The 16,987-nt window shown below is 49.1% G+C and overlaps 1 protein-coding gene across 1 annotated transcript in view; it reads right to left on the bottom strand.

The window, feature by feature from the left end:
- LOC139281563 (serine/threonine-protein kinase B-raf-like) overlaps positions 1 to 10,374 on the bottom strand; it is a 163,210-nt gene extending 152,836 nt beyond the window's left edge. Inside the window, exon 1 of the mRNA XM_070901724.1 lies at positions 10,130 to 10,374. Coding sequence (XP_070757825.1) covers positions 10,130 to 10,266 — 137 coding nt within the window. The 5' untranslated portion in view covers positions 10,267 to 10,374. The remainder of the gene's footprint in view (positions 1 to 10,129) is intronic.
- Between the last annotated feature and the right edge of the window lie 6,613 nt (positions 10,375 to 16,987).

Raw genomic sequence — 16,987 nt, 5'->3', positions numbered from 1 at the left:
GTGACAGACCTGTACCCACCAGTACTGTACCCCAGTGTTATACAGTGACAGACCTGTACCCACCAGTACTGTACCCAGTGTTATACAGTGACAGACCTGTACCCACCAGTACTATACCCCAGTGTTATACAGTGGCAGACCTGTACTGTACCGTGTTATACAGTGACAGACCTGTACCCACCAGTACTGTAACCCAATGTTATACAGTGACAGTCCTGTACACACCAGTACTGTACCTCAGTGTTATACAGTGACAGACCTGTACCCACCAGTATTGTACCTCAGTGTTATACAGTGACAGACCTGTACCCACCAGTACTGCACCCCAATATTATAAAGTGGCAGACCTGTACTGTACCTTGTTATACAGTGACAGACCTGTACCCACCAGTACTGTAACCTAGTGTTATACAATGATAGACCTGTACCCAGCAGCCCTGTACCCCAGTGTTATACAGTGACTGACCTGTAGCCACCAGTACTGTACCCCTATATACAGCGACAGACCTGTACTGTACCCAATGTTGTACAGTGACAGATCTGTACCCACCAGTACTATACCCCAGTGTTATACAGTGGCAGACCTGTACTGTACCTTGTTATACAGTGACAGGCCTGTAAACACCAGTACTGTACCCCAGTGTTGTACAGTAACAGGCCTGCACCCACCAGTACTGTACACCAATGTTATGCAGTGACAGACCTGTACCCAGCAGTGCTGTTCCACAGCGTTATACAGTGACAGATCTGCACCCACCAGTACTGTACCCTAGTGTTACAGTGACAGACTGGTACCCACTAGTACTGTACCCCAGTTATGCGACAGACCTGTACCCACCTGTACTATACCCTATTATACAGCGACAGACCTGTACCCATCAGTACTGTACCCCAGTGTTATAGTGACTGACCTGTACCCACCAGTACTGTACCTTAGTATTATACAGTGACACACCTGTACCCACCAGTACTGTACCCGCGTTATACAGTGATTGACCTGTACTCACCATTACTGGACCCCAGTGTTAGTGACAGACCTGTACCCACCAGTACTGAATCCGTGTTATCCAGTGACAGACCTGTACCCACCAGTAACGTACCCAGTGCTAGACAGTCAGAGACCTGTACCCACCAGTACTGTACCCTAGTATTGTCGTGACAGGCCTGTACCCACCAGTACCGTACCCCAGTGTTATACAGCGAGAGACTGTACCGTACACAGTGTTATACAGTGACAGACCTGTACTGTACCCAATGTTGCACAGTGACAGACCTGTACCCACCAGTACTGTACCTCCAGTGTTATACGGGGACAGACCTGTGCGCACCAGTGCTGTGCCACAGTGTTATACAGTGACAGACCAGTACCGTATCCAGTGTAATGCAGTGACAGACCTGTACCCACCAGTACTGTACCCAGTGTTATACAGTGACAGACCTGTACCCACCAGTACTGTAACCTAGTGTTATACAATGTCAGACATGTACCCACCAGTCCTGCACCCCATGTTATACAATGACAGACCTGTACCCACCGGTCCTGCACATCATGTTATACAATGACAGACCTGTACGCACCAGTACTGTACCCCAGTGTTATACAGTGACAAACCTGTACGCACCAGTACTGTACCTTAGTATTATACAGCGACAGACCTGTACCCACCAGTCCTGTACCCGCGTTATTCAGTGACAGACCTGTACTCACCATTACTGTATCCCAGTGTTACACAGTGACGGACCTGTACCCACCAGTACTGTACCTCAGTTATACAGCAACAGACCTGTACCCACCAGTACTGTACCCCAGTATTAGTGACAGACCTGTACCCACCAACACTGAATCCGTGTTATACAGTGACAGACCTGTACCCACCAGTAACGTACCCAGTGCTAGACAGTCACAGACCTGTACCCACCAGTACTGTACCCCAGTATTGTCGTGACAACCAGTACTTTGCCCCAGTGTTATACAGTGACTGACCTGACCCACCGCTACTGTACCCCAGTGTTATACAGCGACAGACCTTTACCGTACCCAGTGTTATACAGTGACAGACCTGTACTGTACCCAATGTTGTACAGTGACAGACCTGCACCCACCAGTACTGTACCTCCAGTGTTAAACAGTGACAGACCTGTACCCACAAGTATTATACCCCAGTGTTATACAGGGACAGACCTGTGCGCGCCGGCACTGTGCCAGTGTTATACAGTGACAGACCTGTACGCACCAGTACTGTACCCCAGTATTATACAGTGACAGACCTGTACCCACCAGTACTGTACCCCAGTGTTAGTGTTAGACCTCTACTCACCAGTACTGTACCCTAGTATTATACAGCGACAGACCTGTACCCACCAGTACTGCACTCCAGTGTTATACAGTGACAGACCTGTACCCACCAGTACTGTACCCCAGTGTTATACAGTGACAGACCTGTACCTACCAGTACTGTACCCCAGTGTTATACAGTGACTGACCTGTACCCACCAGTACTGTACCTTAGTATTATACAGTGACACACCTGTACCCACCAGTACTGTACCCGCGTTATACAGTGATTGACCTGTACTCACCATTACTGGACCCCAGTGTTAGTGACAGACCTGTACCCACCAGTACTGAATCCGTGTTATACAGTGACAGACCTGTACCCACCAGTAACGTACCCAGTGCTAGACAGTCAGAGACCTGTACCCACCAGTACTGTACCCTATATTGTCGTGACAGACCTGTACCCACCAGTACCGTACCCCAGTGTTATACAGCGAGAGACTGTACCGTACACAGTGTTATACAGTGACAGACCTGTACTGTACCCAATGTTGCACAGTGACAGACCTGTACCCACCAGTACTGTACCTCCAGTGTTATACGGGGACAGACCTGTGCGCACCAGTGCTGTGCCACAGTGTTATACAGTGACAGACCTGTACCATATCCAGTGTAATGCAGTGACAGACCTGTACCCACCAGTACTGTACCCAGTGTTATACAGTGACAGACCTGTACCCACCAGTACTGTAACCTAGTGTTATACAATGTCAGACATGTACCCACCAGTCCTGCACATCATGTTATACAATGACAGACCTGTACGCACCAGTACTGTACCCCAGTGTTATACAGTGACAGACCTGTACGCACCAGTACTGTACCCCAGTGTTATACAGTGACTGACCTGTACCCAGCAGTACTGTACCCCAGTGTGAAACAGCGACAGACCTGTACCCACCAGTACTGTACCCCATTATACAGCGACAGACCTGTACCCACGAGTACTGTACCCGCGTTATACAGTGACAGACCTGTACTCACTATTACTGTATCCCAGTGTTATACAGTGACAGACCTGTACGCACCAGTACTGTACCCCAGTGTTATACAGTGACATACCTGTACCCACCAGTACTGTGCCCCAGTGTTACACAGTGACAGACCTGTACCCACCAGTACTGTACCTTAGTATTATACAGCGACAGACCTGTACCCACCACTACTGTACCCGCGTTATACAGTGACAGACCTGTACTCACTATTACTGTATCCCAGTGTTATACAGTGACGGACCTGTACCCACCAGTACTGTACCTCAGTATTGTCGTGACAACCAGTACTTTGCCCCAGTGTTATACAGTGACTGACCTGACCCACCGCTACTGTACCCCAGTGTTATACAGCGACAGACCTGTACCGTACCCAATGTTATACAGTGACAGGCCTGTACTGTACCCAATTTTGTACAGTGACAGACCTGTACCCATTAACGTACCCAATGCTATACAGTCACAGACATGTACCCATCAGTACTGTACCCTAGTATTGTCGTGACAGACCTGTACCCACCAGTACAGTACCCCAGTGTTATACAGCGAGAGACTGTACCGTACCCAGTGTTATACAGTGACAGACCTGTACCCACCAGTACTGTACCCCAATGTTATACGGGGACAGACCTGTACCCACCAGTACTGTACCCCAGTGTTATACAGTGACAGACCTGTACCCACGAATACTGTACCCCAGTGTTACTCAGGGACAGACCTGTACGCAGCTGTACTGTGCCACAGTGTTATACAGTGACAGACCTGTACCGTAGCCAGTGTAATGCAGTGACAGACCTGTACCCATCAGGACTGTACCCCAGTATTATACAGTGACAGACCTGTACCCACCAGTACTATACCCCAATGTTATACAGTGGCAGTCCGTACACACCAGTACTGTACCCCAGTGTTATACAGTGACGGATCTGTACCCACCAGTACTGTACCCCAGTATTAGTGACAGACCTGTACCCACCAGTATGAATCCGTGTTATACAGTGACAGACTTGTACCCACCAGTAACGTACTCAGTGCTAGACAGTCACAGACCTGTACCCACCAGTACTGTACCCCAGTATTGTCGTGACAACAGTACTTGCCACAGTGTTATAGTGACTGACATGACCCACCGCTACTGTACCCCAGTGTTATACAGCGTCAGACCTGTACCGTACCCAGTGTTATAGTGACAGACCTGTACCGTACCCAATGTTGTACATTGGCAGACCTGTACCCACCAGTATTATACCCCAGTGTTATACAGGGACAGACCTGTGCACACCGGTACTGTGCCACAGTGTTATACAGTGACAGACCTGTACCGTACCCAGTGTAATGCAGTGACAGACCTGTACCCACCAGTACTGTAACCCAGTATTATACAGTGACAGACCTGTACCCGCCAGTCCTGCACCCCATGTTATACAATGACAGACCTGTACCCAGCAGCAATGTACCCCAGTGTTATACAGTGACAGACCTGTACCCACGCGTACCGTACGCCAATGATATACAATGACAGGCCTGTACCCACTAGTACTGTACCCCAGTATTATACAGTGACAGACCTGTACCCACCAGTACTGTACCCAATGTTGTACAGTGACAGACCTGTACCCAACAGTACTGTATCCAGTGTTAAACAGTGACAGACCTGTACCCAACAGTACTGTATATCCAGTGTTATACAGTGACACACCTGTACCCACCAGTACTGTGCCCCAGTGTTATACAGTGACAGACCTGTACCCACCAACACTGTACCCCAGTGTTATACAGTGACAGACCTGTACCCACCAGTACTGTACCCCAGTGTTACAGGGACAGACCTGTGCGCACCGGTACTGTGCCACAGTGTTATACAGTGACAGACCTGTACCGTACCCAGTGTAATGCAGTGACAGATTTGTACCCACCAGTCCTGCACCCCATGTTACACAATGACAGACCTGTACCCAGCAGCCCTGTACCCCAGTGTTATCCAGTGACTGTTCTGTACCCACCAGTACTGTACCACAGTGACAGTTTTAGACCTGTACCCACCAGTACTGTACCCTAGTATTATACAGCGACAGATCTGTACCCACCAGTACTGCACCCCAGTGTTATACAGCGACAGACCTGCACCCACCAGTACTGTACCTGCGTTATACAGTGACTGACCTGTACTCACCATTACTGTCCCCAGTGTTATACAGCAACAGACCTGTACCCACCAGTACTGTATCCCAGTGTTAGTGACAGACCTGTATCCACCAGTAACGTACCCAGTGCTAGACAGTCACAGACCTGTACCCACCAGTACTGTACCCCAGTATTGTCGGGACAACCAGTACGTTCCCCCAGTGTTATACAGTGACTGACCTGACCCACCGCTACTGTACCCCAGTGTTATACAGCGACAGACCTGTACCGTACCCAGTGTTATACAGTGACAGACCAGTACCCACCAGTATTATACCCCAGTGTTATACAGTGACACACCTGTACCCACCAGTACTGTACCCCAGTATTATACAGTGACAGACCTGTACCCACCAGTACTGTGCCCCAGTGTTATACAGGGACAGACCTGTACCCACCAGTACTGTGCCCCAGTGTTATACAGTGAAAGACCTGTACCCACCAGTACTGTGCCACAGTGTTATACAGTGACAGACCTGTACCGTACCCAGTGTAATATAGTGACAGACCCGTACCCACCAGTACTGTACCCCAGTATTATAGTGACAGACCTGTACCCACCAGTACGGTACCCCAATGTTATACAGTGACAGACCTGTACTCACCCGTACTGTACCCCAGTGTTACACAATGATACACCAGAACCCACCAGTTCTGTACCCCAGTGTTAGTGAAAGGCCTGTACCCACCAGCACTGTACCCCAGTTTTATACAGTAACAGACCTGTACGCACCAGTACTGTACCCCAGTGTTATACAGTGACTGACCTGTACCCACCAGTACTGTACCCCAGTGTTATAGTGACTGACCTGTACCCACCAGTACTGTACCCCAGTGTTAGTTTTAGAACTGTACCTACCAGTACTGTACCCCAGTGTGAAACAGCGACAGACCTGTACCCACCAGTATTGTACCCCTTAATACAGCGACAGACCTGTACTGTACCCAATGTTGCGCAGTAACATACCTGTACCCACCAGTACTGTACCCCAGTGTTATACAGTGACAGACCTGTACCCACGAATACTGTACCCCAGTGTTACACAGTGACACACCTGTACCCACCAGTACTGTGCCCCAGTGTTGCACAGGGACAGACCTGTACGCACCATACTGTGCTACAGTGTTATACAGCGACAGACCTGTACTGTACCCAATGTTGTACAGCAACATACCTGTACCCACCAGTACTGTACCCCAGTGTGAAACAGCGACAAACCTGTACCCACCAGTACTGTACCCCAGTGTTACACAGGGACAGACCTGTACGCACCTGTACTGTGCCACAGTGTTATACAGTGACAGACCTGTACCATAGCCAGTGTAATGCAGTGACAGACCTGTACCCATCAGGACTGTACCCCAGTATTATACAGTGACAGACCTGTACCCACCAGTACTGTACCCCAGTGTTATACAGTGACGGACCTGTACCCACCAGTACTGTACCTCAGTTATACAGCAACAGACCTGTACCCACCAGTACTGTACCCCAGTATTAGTGACAGACCTGTACCCACCAGTATGAATCCGTGTTATACAGTGACAGACTTGTACCCACCAGTAACATACTCAGTGCTAGACAGTCACAGACCTGTACCCACCAGTACTGTACCCCAGTATTGTCGTGACAACAGTACTTTGCCACAGTGTTATAGTGACTGACATGACCCACCGCTACTGTACCCGTGTTATACAGCGACAGACCTGTACTGTACCCAATGTTGTACATTGGCAGACCTGTACCCACCAGTATTATACCCCAGTGTTATACAGTGACAGACCTGTACCCACCAGTACTGTACCCCAGTGTTATACAGGGACAGACCTGTGCGCACCGGTACTGTGCCACAGTGTTATACAGTGACAGACCTGTACCGTACCCAGTGTAATGCAGTGACAGACATGTACCCGCCAGTCCTGCACCCCATGTTATACAATGACAGACCTGTACCCAGCAGCAATGTACCCCAGTGTTATACAGTGACAGACCTGTACCCACGCGTACCGTACGCCAGTGATATACAATGACAGGCCTGTACCCACCAGTACTGTACCCCAGTGTTATACAGTGACAGACCTGTACCCACGCGTACCGTACGCCAGTGATATACAATGACAGGCCTGTACCCACCAGTACTGTACCCCAGTATTATACAGTGACAGACCTGTACCCACCAGTACAGCACTCGTGTTATACAGTGACTGACCTGTACCCACCAGTACTGTACCCCAGTGTTATACAGCGACTGACCTGACCCACCGCTACTGTATCCCAGTGTTATACAGCGACAGACCAGTACCATACCCAGTGTTATACAGTGACATATCTGTACTGTACCCAATGTTGTACATGACAGACCTGTCCCCAACAGTACTGTATCTCCAGTGTTATACAGTGACAGACCTGTACCCACCAGTACTGTGCCCCAGTGTTATACAGTGACACACCTGTACCCACCAGTACTGTGTCCCAGTGTTATACAGTGACAGACCTGTACCCACCAGCACTGTACCCCTTAATACAGCGACAGACCTGTACTGTACCCAATGTTGTACAGTAACATACCTGTACCCACCAGTACTGTACCCCACTGTGAAACAGCGACAGACCTGTACCCACTAGTACTATACCCCAATGTTATACAGTGGCAGACCTGTACTGTACCGTGTTATACAGTGACAGACCTGTACCCACCAGTACTGTCACCCAGTGTTAAACAGTGACAGACCTGCACCCACCAGTACTGTACTCGCGTTATACAGTGACAGACCTGTACTCACCATTACTGTATCCCAGTGTTATACAGTGACCTGTACCCACCAGTACTGTACCTCAGTTATACAGCAACAGACCTGTACCCACCAGTACTGTACCCCAGTATTAGTGACAGACCTGTACCCACCAGTACTGAATCCGTGCTATACAGTGACAGACCTGTACCCACCAGTAACTTGCCCAGTGCTAGACAGTCACAGACCTGTACCCATCAGTACTGTACCCCAGTATTGTCGTGACAACCAGTACTTTGCCCCAGTGTTATACAGTGACTGACATGACCCACCGCTACTGTAACCCAGTGTTATACAGCGACAGACCTGTACCGTACCCAGTGTTATACAGTGACAGACCTGTACTGTACCCAATGTTGTACAGTGACAGATCTGTACCGTACCCAGTGTAATACAGTGACAGACCTGTAACCACCAGTCCTGCACCCCATGTTATAAAATGACAGACCTGTACTCACCAGTACTGTGCCCTAGTATTATACAGCGACAGATCTGTACCCACCAGTGCTGCACCCCAGTGTTATACAGGGACAGACCTGTACCCATCAGTACTGTACCCCAGTGTTATACAGTGACAGACCTGTACCCACCAGTACTGTACCCCAGTGTTATACAGTGACAGACCTGTACCCACCAGTACTGTACCCGAGTGTTATAGTGACTGACATGACCCACCGCTACTGTAACCCAGTGTTATACAGCGACAGACCTGTACCGTACCCAGTGTTATACAGTGACAGACCTGTACTGTACCCAATGTTGTACAGTGACAGACCTGTACCCACCAGTATTATATCCCAGTGTTATACAGTGACAGACCTGTACCCACCAGTACTGTGCCCCAGTGTTATACAGGGACAGACCTGTACTGTGCCACAGTGTTATACACTGACAGACCTGTAGCCACCAGTACTGTACCTCAGTGTTATACAGTGACAGCTGTACCCACCAGCATTGTACCTCCAGTGTTTTACAGTGACAGACCTGTACCCACCAGTACTGTACCCCAGTGTTATACAGTGACAGACCTGTACCCACCAGTACTGTACCCCAGTGTTATACAGTGACAGACCTGTACCCACCAGTACTGTACCCCAGTGTTTTACAGTGACAGACCTGTACCCACCAGTACTGTACCCCAGTGTTATACAGTGACAGACCTGTAACCACCAGTACTGTACCCCAGTGTTATACAGTGACAGACCTGTACCCACCAGTACTGTACCCCAGTGTTATACAGTGACAGACCTGTACCCACCAGTACTGTACCCCAGTGTTATACAGTGACAGACCTGTACCCACCAGTACTGTACCCCAGTGTTATACAGTGACAGACCTGTACCCACCAGTACTGTACCCCAGTGTTATACAGTGACAGACCTGTACCCACCAGTACTGTACCCCAGTGTTATACAGTGACAGACCTGTACCCACCAGTACTGTACCCCAGTGTTATACAGTGACAGACCTGTACCCACCAGTACTGTACCCCAGTGTTATACAGTGACAGACCTGTACCCACCAGTACTGGACCAGCATCAAACGCATGCTGTGTGTGGAAGGATGCTGGCTGTTTACAGTTGGGTTAGACAGGTGAATACCCCGGGCTTCCAGCCCCGGGGCAGCCCGGCACCTGATGTTGGCAGTGTGTAAGTGCCGCTGGCGGGGTTGAGCCGGGCCCGGACGGTGCGTGGGTGCTGGGCGGGCAGTGCCAAGGCCCAGCCCTCCGCCCCGCCCCGCACTGCACTGCCCCCTGTGCCGGCTCCGGGCTCTGTCTCTCTCTGTCCGGCCAGGCCCAGCCACTGGGCGAGGCGCCGCTCACTCTGCGCTGCGCCGCTCGCTGCGCCGCCCGCCTCTCACCTCCTCGGGTACGCTCAGGCCTTCCGCCTCGTCCCCCGGCCGGTCCATCAGCTGCTCCGGCCCGTTGAGCGGCGGTGGGTCGGGGCTGGCGGCCGCCATCTTACAGCGCAGGCGCAGGCCGGACGTGACGCCACTGCTCGCAGTTCGGTGACGTCACTCCAGCTCGGTGACGCGCTCCCCGTGTAAAAAACCAGCAAATCAGGGGGAGGGACCTAGGTCACTGCTGGGAGAGGGAATCCAGCCAATCAGACGAAGGAACACAGGTCGCTGCTGGGAGAGGGAATCCAGCCAATCAGAGGAAGGGACACAGGTCACTGCTGGGAGAGGGAATCCAGCCAATGAACAACAACAACTTGTATTTATATAGCGCCTTTAACATAGTGAGACATCCCAAGGCTTCACAGGAATGTTATGAGTGTTAGAGGGAGCAGCGTGCGGCGGCCCGGCCTGCCAGATATTCAGCGTTCCATGCAGCAGAGCAGGTCTCCAGTCGTCTTGGATTATCCTTGCCACTGGACCAAGACCTAGCTCTGTCAAGCCTGTGTGCAACGGCCACCTCATGTTAAAAATATCCACGCACAGGCATCTTCCACCCTTCAGGATGTAGTTCAGGATCTGGAATTTTACATTGAACCACCTGTGAACTCTTTTTGACGTTGGAGGCAAGTCATTCTCATTTCGAGGGACTGCCTACGATGATGAGACAAGAAAATTGGTATTGAGTCACATAAGGAGAAATTAGGGCAGATGACAAGGTAGCTTTTAAGGTGTATGTTGAAGGAGGAAAGAGAGGTAGAGAGGCGGTGAGGTTTAGGGAGGGAGTTCCAGAGCTTGGGGCCCAGGCAACAGAAAGCACGGCCACCAATGGTTGAGTGATGACAATCAGATGCTCAGAAGGGCAGAATTAGAGGAGCACAGACATCTCGGGGTGGGGGGGTGGGTGTTGTGGGGCTGGAGGAGATTACAGAGATGGGGAGGGGCGAGGGCCATGGAGGGATTTGTAAACAAGGATGAGAATTTTGAAATCGAAACATTGTTTAACCGGGAACCAATATACTGTTGTGTATCTGTAAAGCATGCACTCCCATGTTCCACCACCAGGGAGTGCATCCCCTGAAGTCCCAAGGGATCCCAGCATCCCTTGGGAGCAGTGTATATAAGCCGGCCCCTAAGGCCTGTTCCTCACTCTGGAACGTCTAATTAAAGACTGAGGTCACTGTTACTTTAACCTCCCTGTGTGCAGTCTCATCTGTGTTAGGAACACAACATATAGGTCAATGAGCACAAGAGTGATGGGTGAGTGGGATTTGGTGCGAGTTAGAACATGGGCTGTTGAGTTTTGGATCACCTCAAGTTTACGTAGGGTAGAATGTGGGAGGCCAGCCATTGGAATACTCAAGTCTAGAGGTTACAAAGGCATGGAAGAGGGTTTCAGCAGCAGATGAGCTGAGGAAGGCCAGAGACAGGCGATGTTACAGAGATGGAAATATCAGTCTTAGGGTAGAGCTGCGAAACACCAAAGGGCAGAAAACGTTAGTGGGAGTTGTGTACAGACCACCGAACAGTAGTAGGGAGGTTGGGGATGGCATCAAACAGGAAATTAGGGATGCGTGCAATAAGAGTACAGCAGTTATCATGGGTGACTTTAATCTACATATAGATTGGGCTAACCAAACTGGTAGCAGTACTGTGGAGGAGGATTTCCTGGAGTGTATAAGGGATGGTTTTCTCGACCAATATGTCGAGGAGCCAACTAGAGAGCAGGCTATTCTGCACTGGGTCTTGTATAATGAGAGAGGATTCATTAGCAATCTTGGGGAAGAGTGACCATAATATGGTAGAATTCTTCATTAAGATGGAGAGTGACACAGTTAATTCAAAGACTAGGGTCCTGAACTTAAAGAAAGGTAACTTCGATGGTATGAGACATGAATTGACTAGGATAGACTGGCGAATGATACTTAAAGGGCTGACGGTGGATACGCAATGGCAGACATATAAAGATCACATGGATGAACTACAACAATTGTACATCCCTGTCTGGAGTAAAAATAAAACGGGGAAGGTGGCTCAACCGTGGTTAACAAGGGAAATTAGTGATAGTGTTAAATCCAAGGAAGAGGCATATAAATTGGCCAGAAAAAGCAGCAAACCTGAGGACTGGGAGAAATTTAGAATCCAGCAGAGGAAAACAAAGGGTTGAATTGGGAGGGGGAAAATAGAGTATGAGAGTAAGCTTGCAGGGAACATAAAAACTGACTGCAAAAGCTTCTATAGATATGTGAAGAGAAAAAGATTAATGAAGACTAATGTAGGTCCCTTGCAGTCAGAATCAGGTGAATTCATAATGGGGAACAAGGAAATGGCAGACCAATTGACAAATACTGTGGTTCTGTCTTCACTAAAGTAGACATGAATAATCTCCTGAAAATAATAGGGGCCTGAGGGTCTAGCGAGAAGGAGGAACTGAAGGAAATCCTTATTAGTCAGGAAATTGTGTTCGGGAAATTGATCCGATTGAAGGCCGATAAATCCCCAAGGCCTGATAGTCTGCATCCCAGAGTACTTAAAGAAGTGACCCTAGAAATAGTGGATGCATTGGTGGTCATTTTCCAACATTCTATAGACTCTGGATTGCAGGGTAGCTAATGTAACCCTACTTTTTAAAAAAGGAGGGAGAGAGAAAACAGGGAATTATAGACCGGTTAGCCTGACATCGGTAGTGGGGAAAATATTGGAATCAATTATTAAAGATGTAATAGCAGCGCATTTGGAAAGTAGTGACAGGATCGGTCCAAGTCAGCATGGATTTATGAAAGGGAAGTCATGCTTGTCAAATCTTCTTGAATTTTTTGAGGATGTAACTTGTGGAATGGACAAGGGAGAACCAGTGGATGTGGTGTATTTGGACTTTCAAAAGGCTTTTGACAAGGTCCCACAAGAGATTAGTGTGCAAAATTAAAGCACATGGTCTTGGGGATAATGTATTGACGTGGATAGAGAACTGGTTGTCAGACAGGAATCTGAGAGTCGGAATAAACGGGTCCTTTTCAGAATGGCAGGCAGTGACCAGTGGGGTGCCACAGGGTTCAGTGCTGGGACCCCAGCTCTTTACAATATACATCAATGATTTAGATGAAGGAATTGAATGTAATATCTCCAAGTTTGCAGATGATACTAAGCTGGGTGGCAGTGTGAGCTGCGAGGAGGATGCTAAGAGGCTGCAGGGTGACTTAGACAGGTTAGGTGAGTGGGTAAATGCATGGCAGTGTAATGTAGATAAATGTGAGGTTATCCACTTTGGTGGCAAAAACAGGAAGGCAGAATATTGTCTGAATGGTGACAGATTAGGAAAAGGGGAGGTGCAACAAGACCTGGATGTCATGGTACATCAGTCATTGAAAGTTGACATGCAGGTACAGCAGGCAATGAAGAAGGCAAATGGCATGTTGGCCTTCATAGCGAGATAATTTGAGTAGAGAGGTCTTACTGCAGTTGTACAGGGCCTTGGTGAGGCCACACCTTGAATATTGTGTACAGTTTTGGTCTCCTAATCTGAAGAAGGACATTCTTGCTATTAAGGTAGTGCAGCGAAGGTTCACCAGACTGATTCCCAGGATGGCAGAACTGACCTATGAAGAAAGACTGGATCAACTAGGCTTATATTCACTGAAATTTAGAAGAATGAGAGAGGATCTCATAGAAACATATAAAATTCTGACGGGATTGGACAGGTTAGATGCAGGAAGAATGTCCCCAATTTTGGGGAAGTCCAGAACCAGGGATCATAGTCTAAGGCAAGCCATTTAGGACCTAGATGAGGAGAAACTTCTTCACTCAGAGAATTGTGAACTTGTGGAATTCTCAACTACAGAAAGTTGTTGAGGCCAGTTCGTTAGATATATTCAAAAGGGAGTTAGATGTGACCCTTACGGCTGAAGGGATCAAGGGGTATGGAGAGAAAGCAGGAAAGGGGTACTGAGGTGAATGATCAGCCATGATCATATTGAATGGTGGTGCAGGCTCAAAAGGCCGAATGGCCTGCTCCTGCACCTAGTTTCTATGTTTCTATGTCCGCATGAATCTAAGTCCGAGTAAATGCCGGGGCCACCAAATATGCGACCTGGCCATAGCCTTCATCGTGACAATGCCTGGGTGGGTATTGTGTAGGTCGCATATAAACAATTCCCTGCCTTTTTTTGGCAAAACCACGCGATTACCCCAAAAGAGACAATCCGACTGGATGGACATTTCATCTTTGCATCGGTGAAATGGCTTAATTTCATCTTGCATTCCCCGGGAATGGCCGACCAGCTCCCATTGAGGACACAACTTTTTACAAGTGATAGCACAGGATCCTGGCTGAACCCTCGCTCTCAAAAGCATCCATGACCAGAAGCAAGTCTGCGGGCACCCCGGTAGTGGGCAATGGTAGCTGACTGAGGGCATCAGCACAGTTCTCTGTGCCTGGTCATAGGCGGACAATGTTATTGCCCATCTTTGGATGCGGGACGAAGCATTGGTATTTATACCTTTGCTCTCTGAAAACAGTGAAATGAGCAGTTTGTGGTCGGTTTCAATCTCAAACCGAAGTCCAAATAGGTATTGGTGCATTTTCTTAACCCCATATACACGTGCTAATGCTTCTTTCTCAACCATACTGTAGGCTCTTTCAGCCTTCGACAGACATCTAGATGCGTATGCAACTGGTTGAAGTTTGCCCGATACAAATGGTTTGCTGTAACACACAGCCGACCCTGTACGAAGATGCATCACAAGCTAGCGCTAATTGTTTACATGGATCATACAATACAAGTAACTTATTAGAACAAAATAGGTTTCTGGCCTTCTCAACGGCTGTCTCTTGAGATTTACCATAAACCCAGTCGTCATCCTTATGTAGCAACATGTGCAACGGTTCCAGCAAAGTGCTTAACCAGGGTAGAAAGTTCCCAAAATAGTTGAGGAGTCCCAGGAACGAACACAGCTCTGTCATATTCTGTGGTCTGGGTGCATTCTTGATGGCCTCTGTCTTCGAGTCCGTGGGTCTGATGCCGTCTGCCGCAATCTTTCGCCCCTCTGGCGCCAGGAAAACACACTTAGAGCATTTCAGCCTGAGTCCCACTCTGGTCGACTTAGAACCTCTTCCAGGTTGTGCAGGTGTTTGGTTGTGTCACGACCGGTGATCAGGATGTCGTCTTGAAACACAAGGGTGCGCGGAACCGATTTCAGCAATCTGGAAGATGGCAGCAGCCGAGCGAATCCCAAAAGGGCACCTGTCCTTTGTGTGTGTTGATGCACGTCAATCTTTTCGAAGATTCAGCCAGATTCCCGTGTCATGTAGGCAGAGGTTAGGTCTAACTTGGTGAACGACTTCCCCCTTGCTAACGTTGCGAACAGGTCATCCGCCTTGGGTAGCGGGTACTGGTCCTGTAACGAGACTCTGTTGATCGTTACCTTGTAGTCTCTGCTTTTCAACACTGGAACAATCAGACTGGCCCACTCGTTGAATTCAACTGGCGAGATGATTCCCTCTCAGTTGAAGTCTGTCCAGTTCGATCTTGACTTTCTCCCTCATCATATATGGAACTGCTCAAGCCTTGTGATGAGCGGGCCTTGCATCGGGGACTAGATGGATCTGCACCGTGGCGCCTGTGAAGTTGCCGATGCCTGGTGCAAATAGCGACGGAAACTTGCTCAGCGCTTGGGTGCACGAGGCATCATCCACTGAAGATAGTGCTTTGATGTCATCCCAGTTCCATCGAATCTTTCGCAGCCAGCTTCCGCCGAGTAGCGTTGGGCCATCGACTGGTACAATCCACAGTGATAAATCATGCACAGTTCCATCGTATGATACCTTAACTGCTGCACTGCCAATGACTGGTATGATCTCTTTGGTGTAGGTGCGCAGCTTTGTCTGAATCGGGCTTAGTTTGGCCCTTTGTGCCTTGTTGCCCCACAATTTCTCAAAAGCCTTCTGGCTCATAATTGACTGACTCGCCCCGTGTCCAATTCCATTGATATCGGAATACCATTCACTTTGACTTTCAGCATAATAGGACGGCTCTTGGTGTTGAAGATGTGTACCCCATACACTTCTTCCTCGGGTTGAGTTGCCTCTCTTGTTTGTTCTGTGTGATCCGTGCCGGATCGATCATCCTCAGCCGACTCTGCCACTGTGGTGTCCCTGCACCGTACTACAAATTCACACGAGGCATGTACTGCAGACACAGTCACTACACGACCTTAACCTTTATTCCCAGGACCAAGGAGTGCTGACCCTGGGTGGGACCTCCCCTTTTATATCTGGAAACCCAGGTGAGGAGTGTCTCCCACAAGTTCACCCCCTGTGGTCAGGGTGTGCATTTCTCGGGTATAAGTACAGTGTACAGGAGTTGCATGAAGGTTACAGTTACATGAAGGTTACCATTGCATGATGGTTACATACATGAAATCACCTCCCCCCTTACGTCTTTTTGTGTCAAAGGTTAAGTCTTTCAGGTGGTCGACGCTCTCTCGTGGAGCGCCGTAGTTGGGGCTCTGGTGGCTGAGCCTTGGCATGCGTCTCTGTCACCTGAGGTGATTCCGGCCTGTCCAGGCTGGCCGCAGGGACTGTGCATGCTGTGGATTGTCCTCGTTGCTCGTCCACTGGCAGTGGTGTGGGTGACATCTCATGCTCTTCCTCAGGTTCCTCCGTGTCTATGCCCATTGTTCAGTCTGACCACTATGACCCTATTCCATTCTTTGCCGATTACTGTGCCCTCAAGCCACTTGGTCCCAAAGCATGGTTAAGAACAAATACCGGGTCATCCATTTCTAT

The sequence above is a fragment of the Pristiophorus japonicus genome, chromosome 15 (assembly GCF_044704955.1).
Source record: "Pristiophorus japonicus isolate sPriJap1 chromosome 15, sPriJap1.hap1, whole genome shotgun sequence".
In the NCBI taxonomy this organism is placed as follows: Eukaryota; Metazoa; Chordata; class Chondrichthyes; family Pristiophoridae; genus Pristiophorus; species Pristiophorus japonicus.
This window is presented reverse-complemented; position numbering and strand designations above follow the sequence as displayed.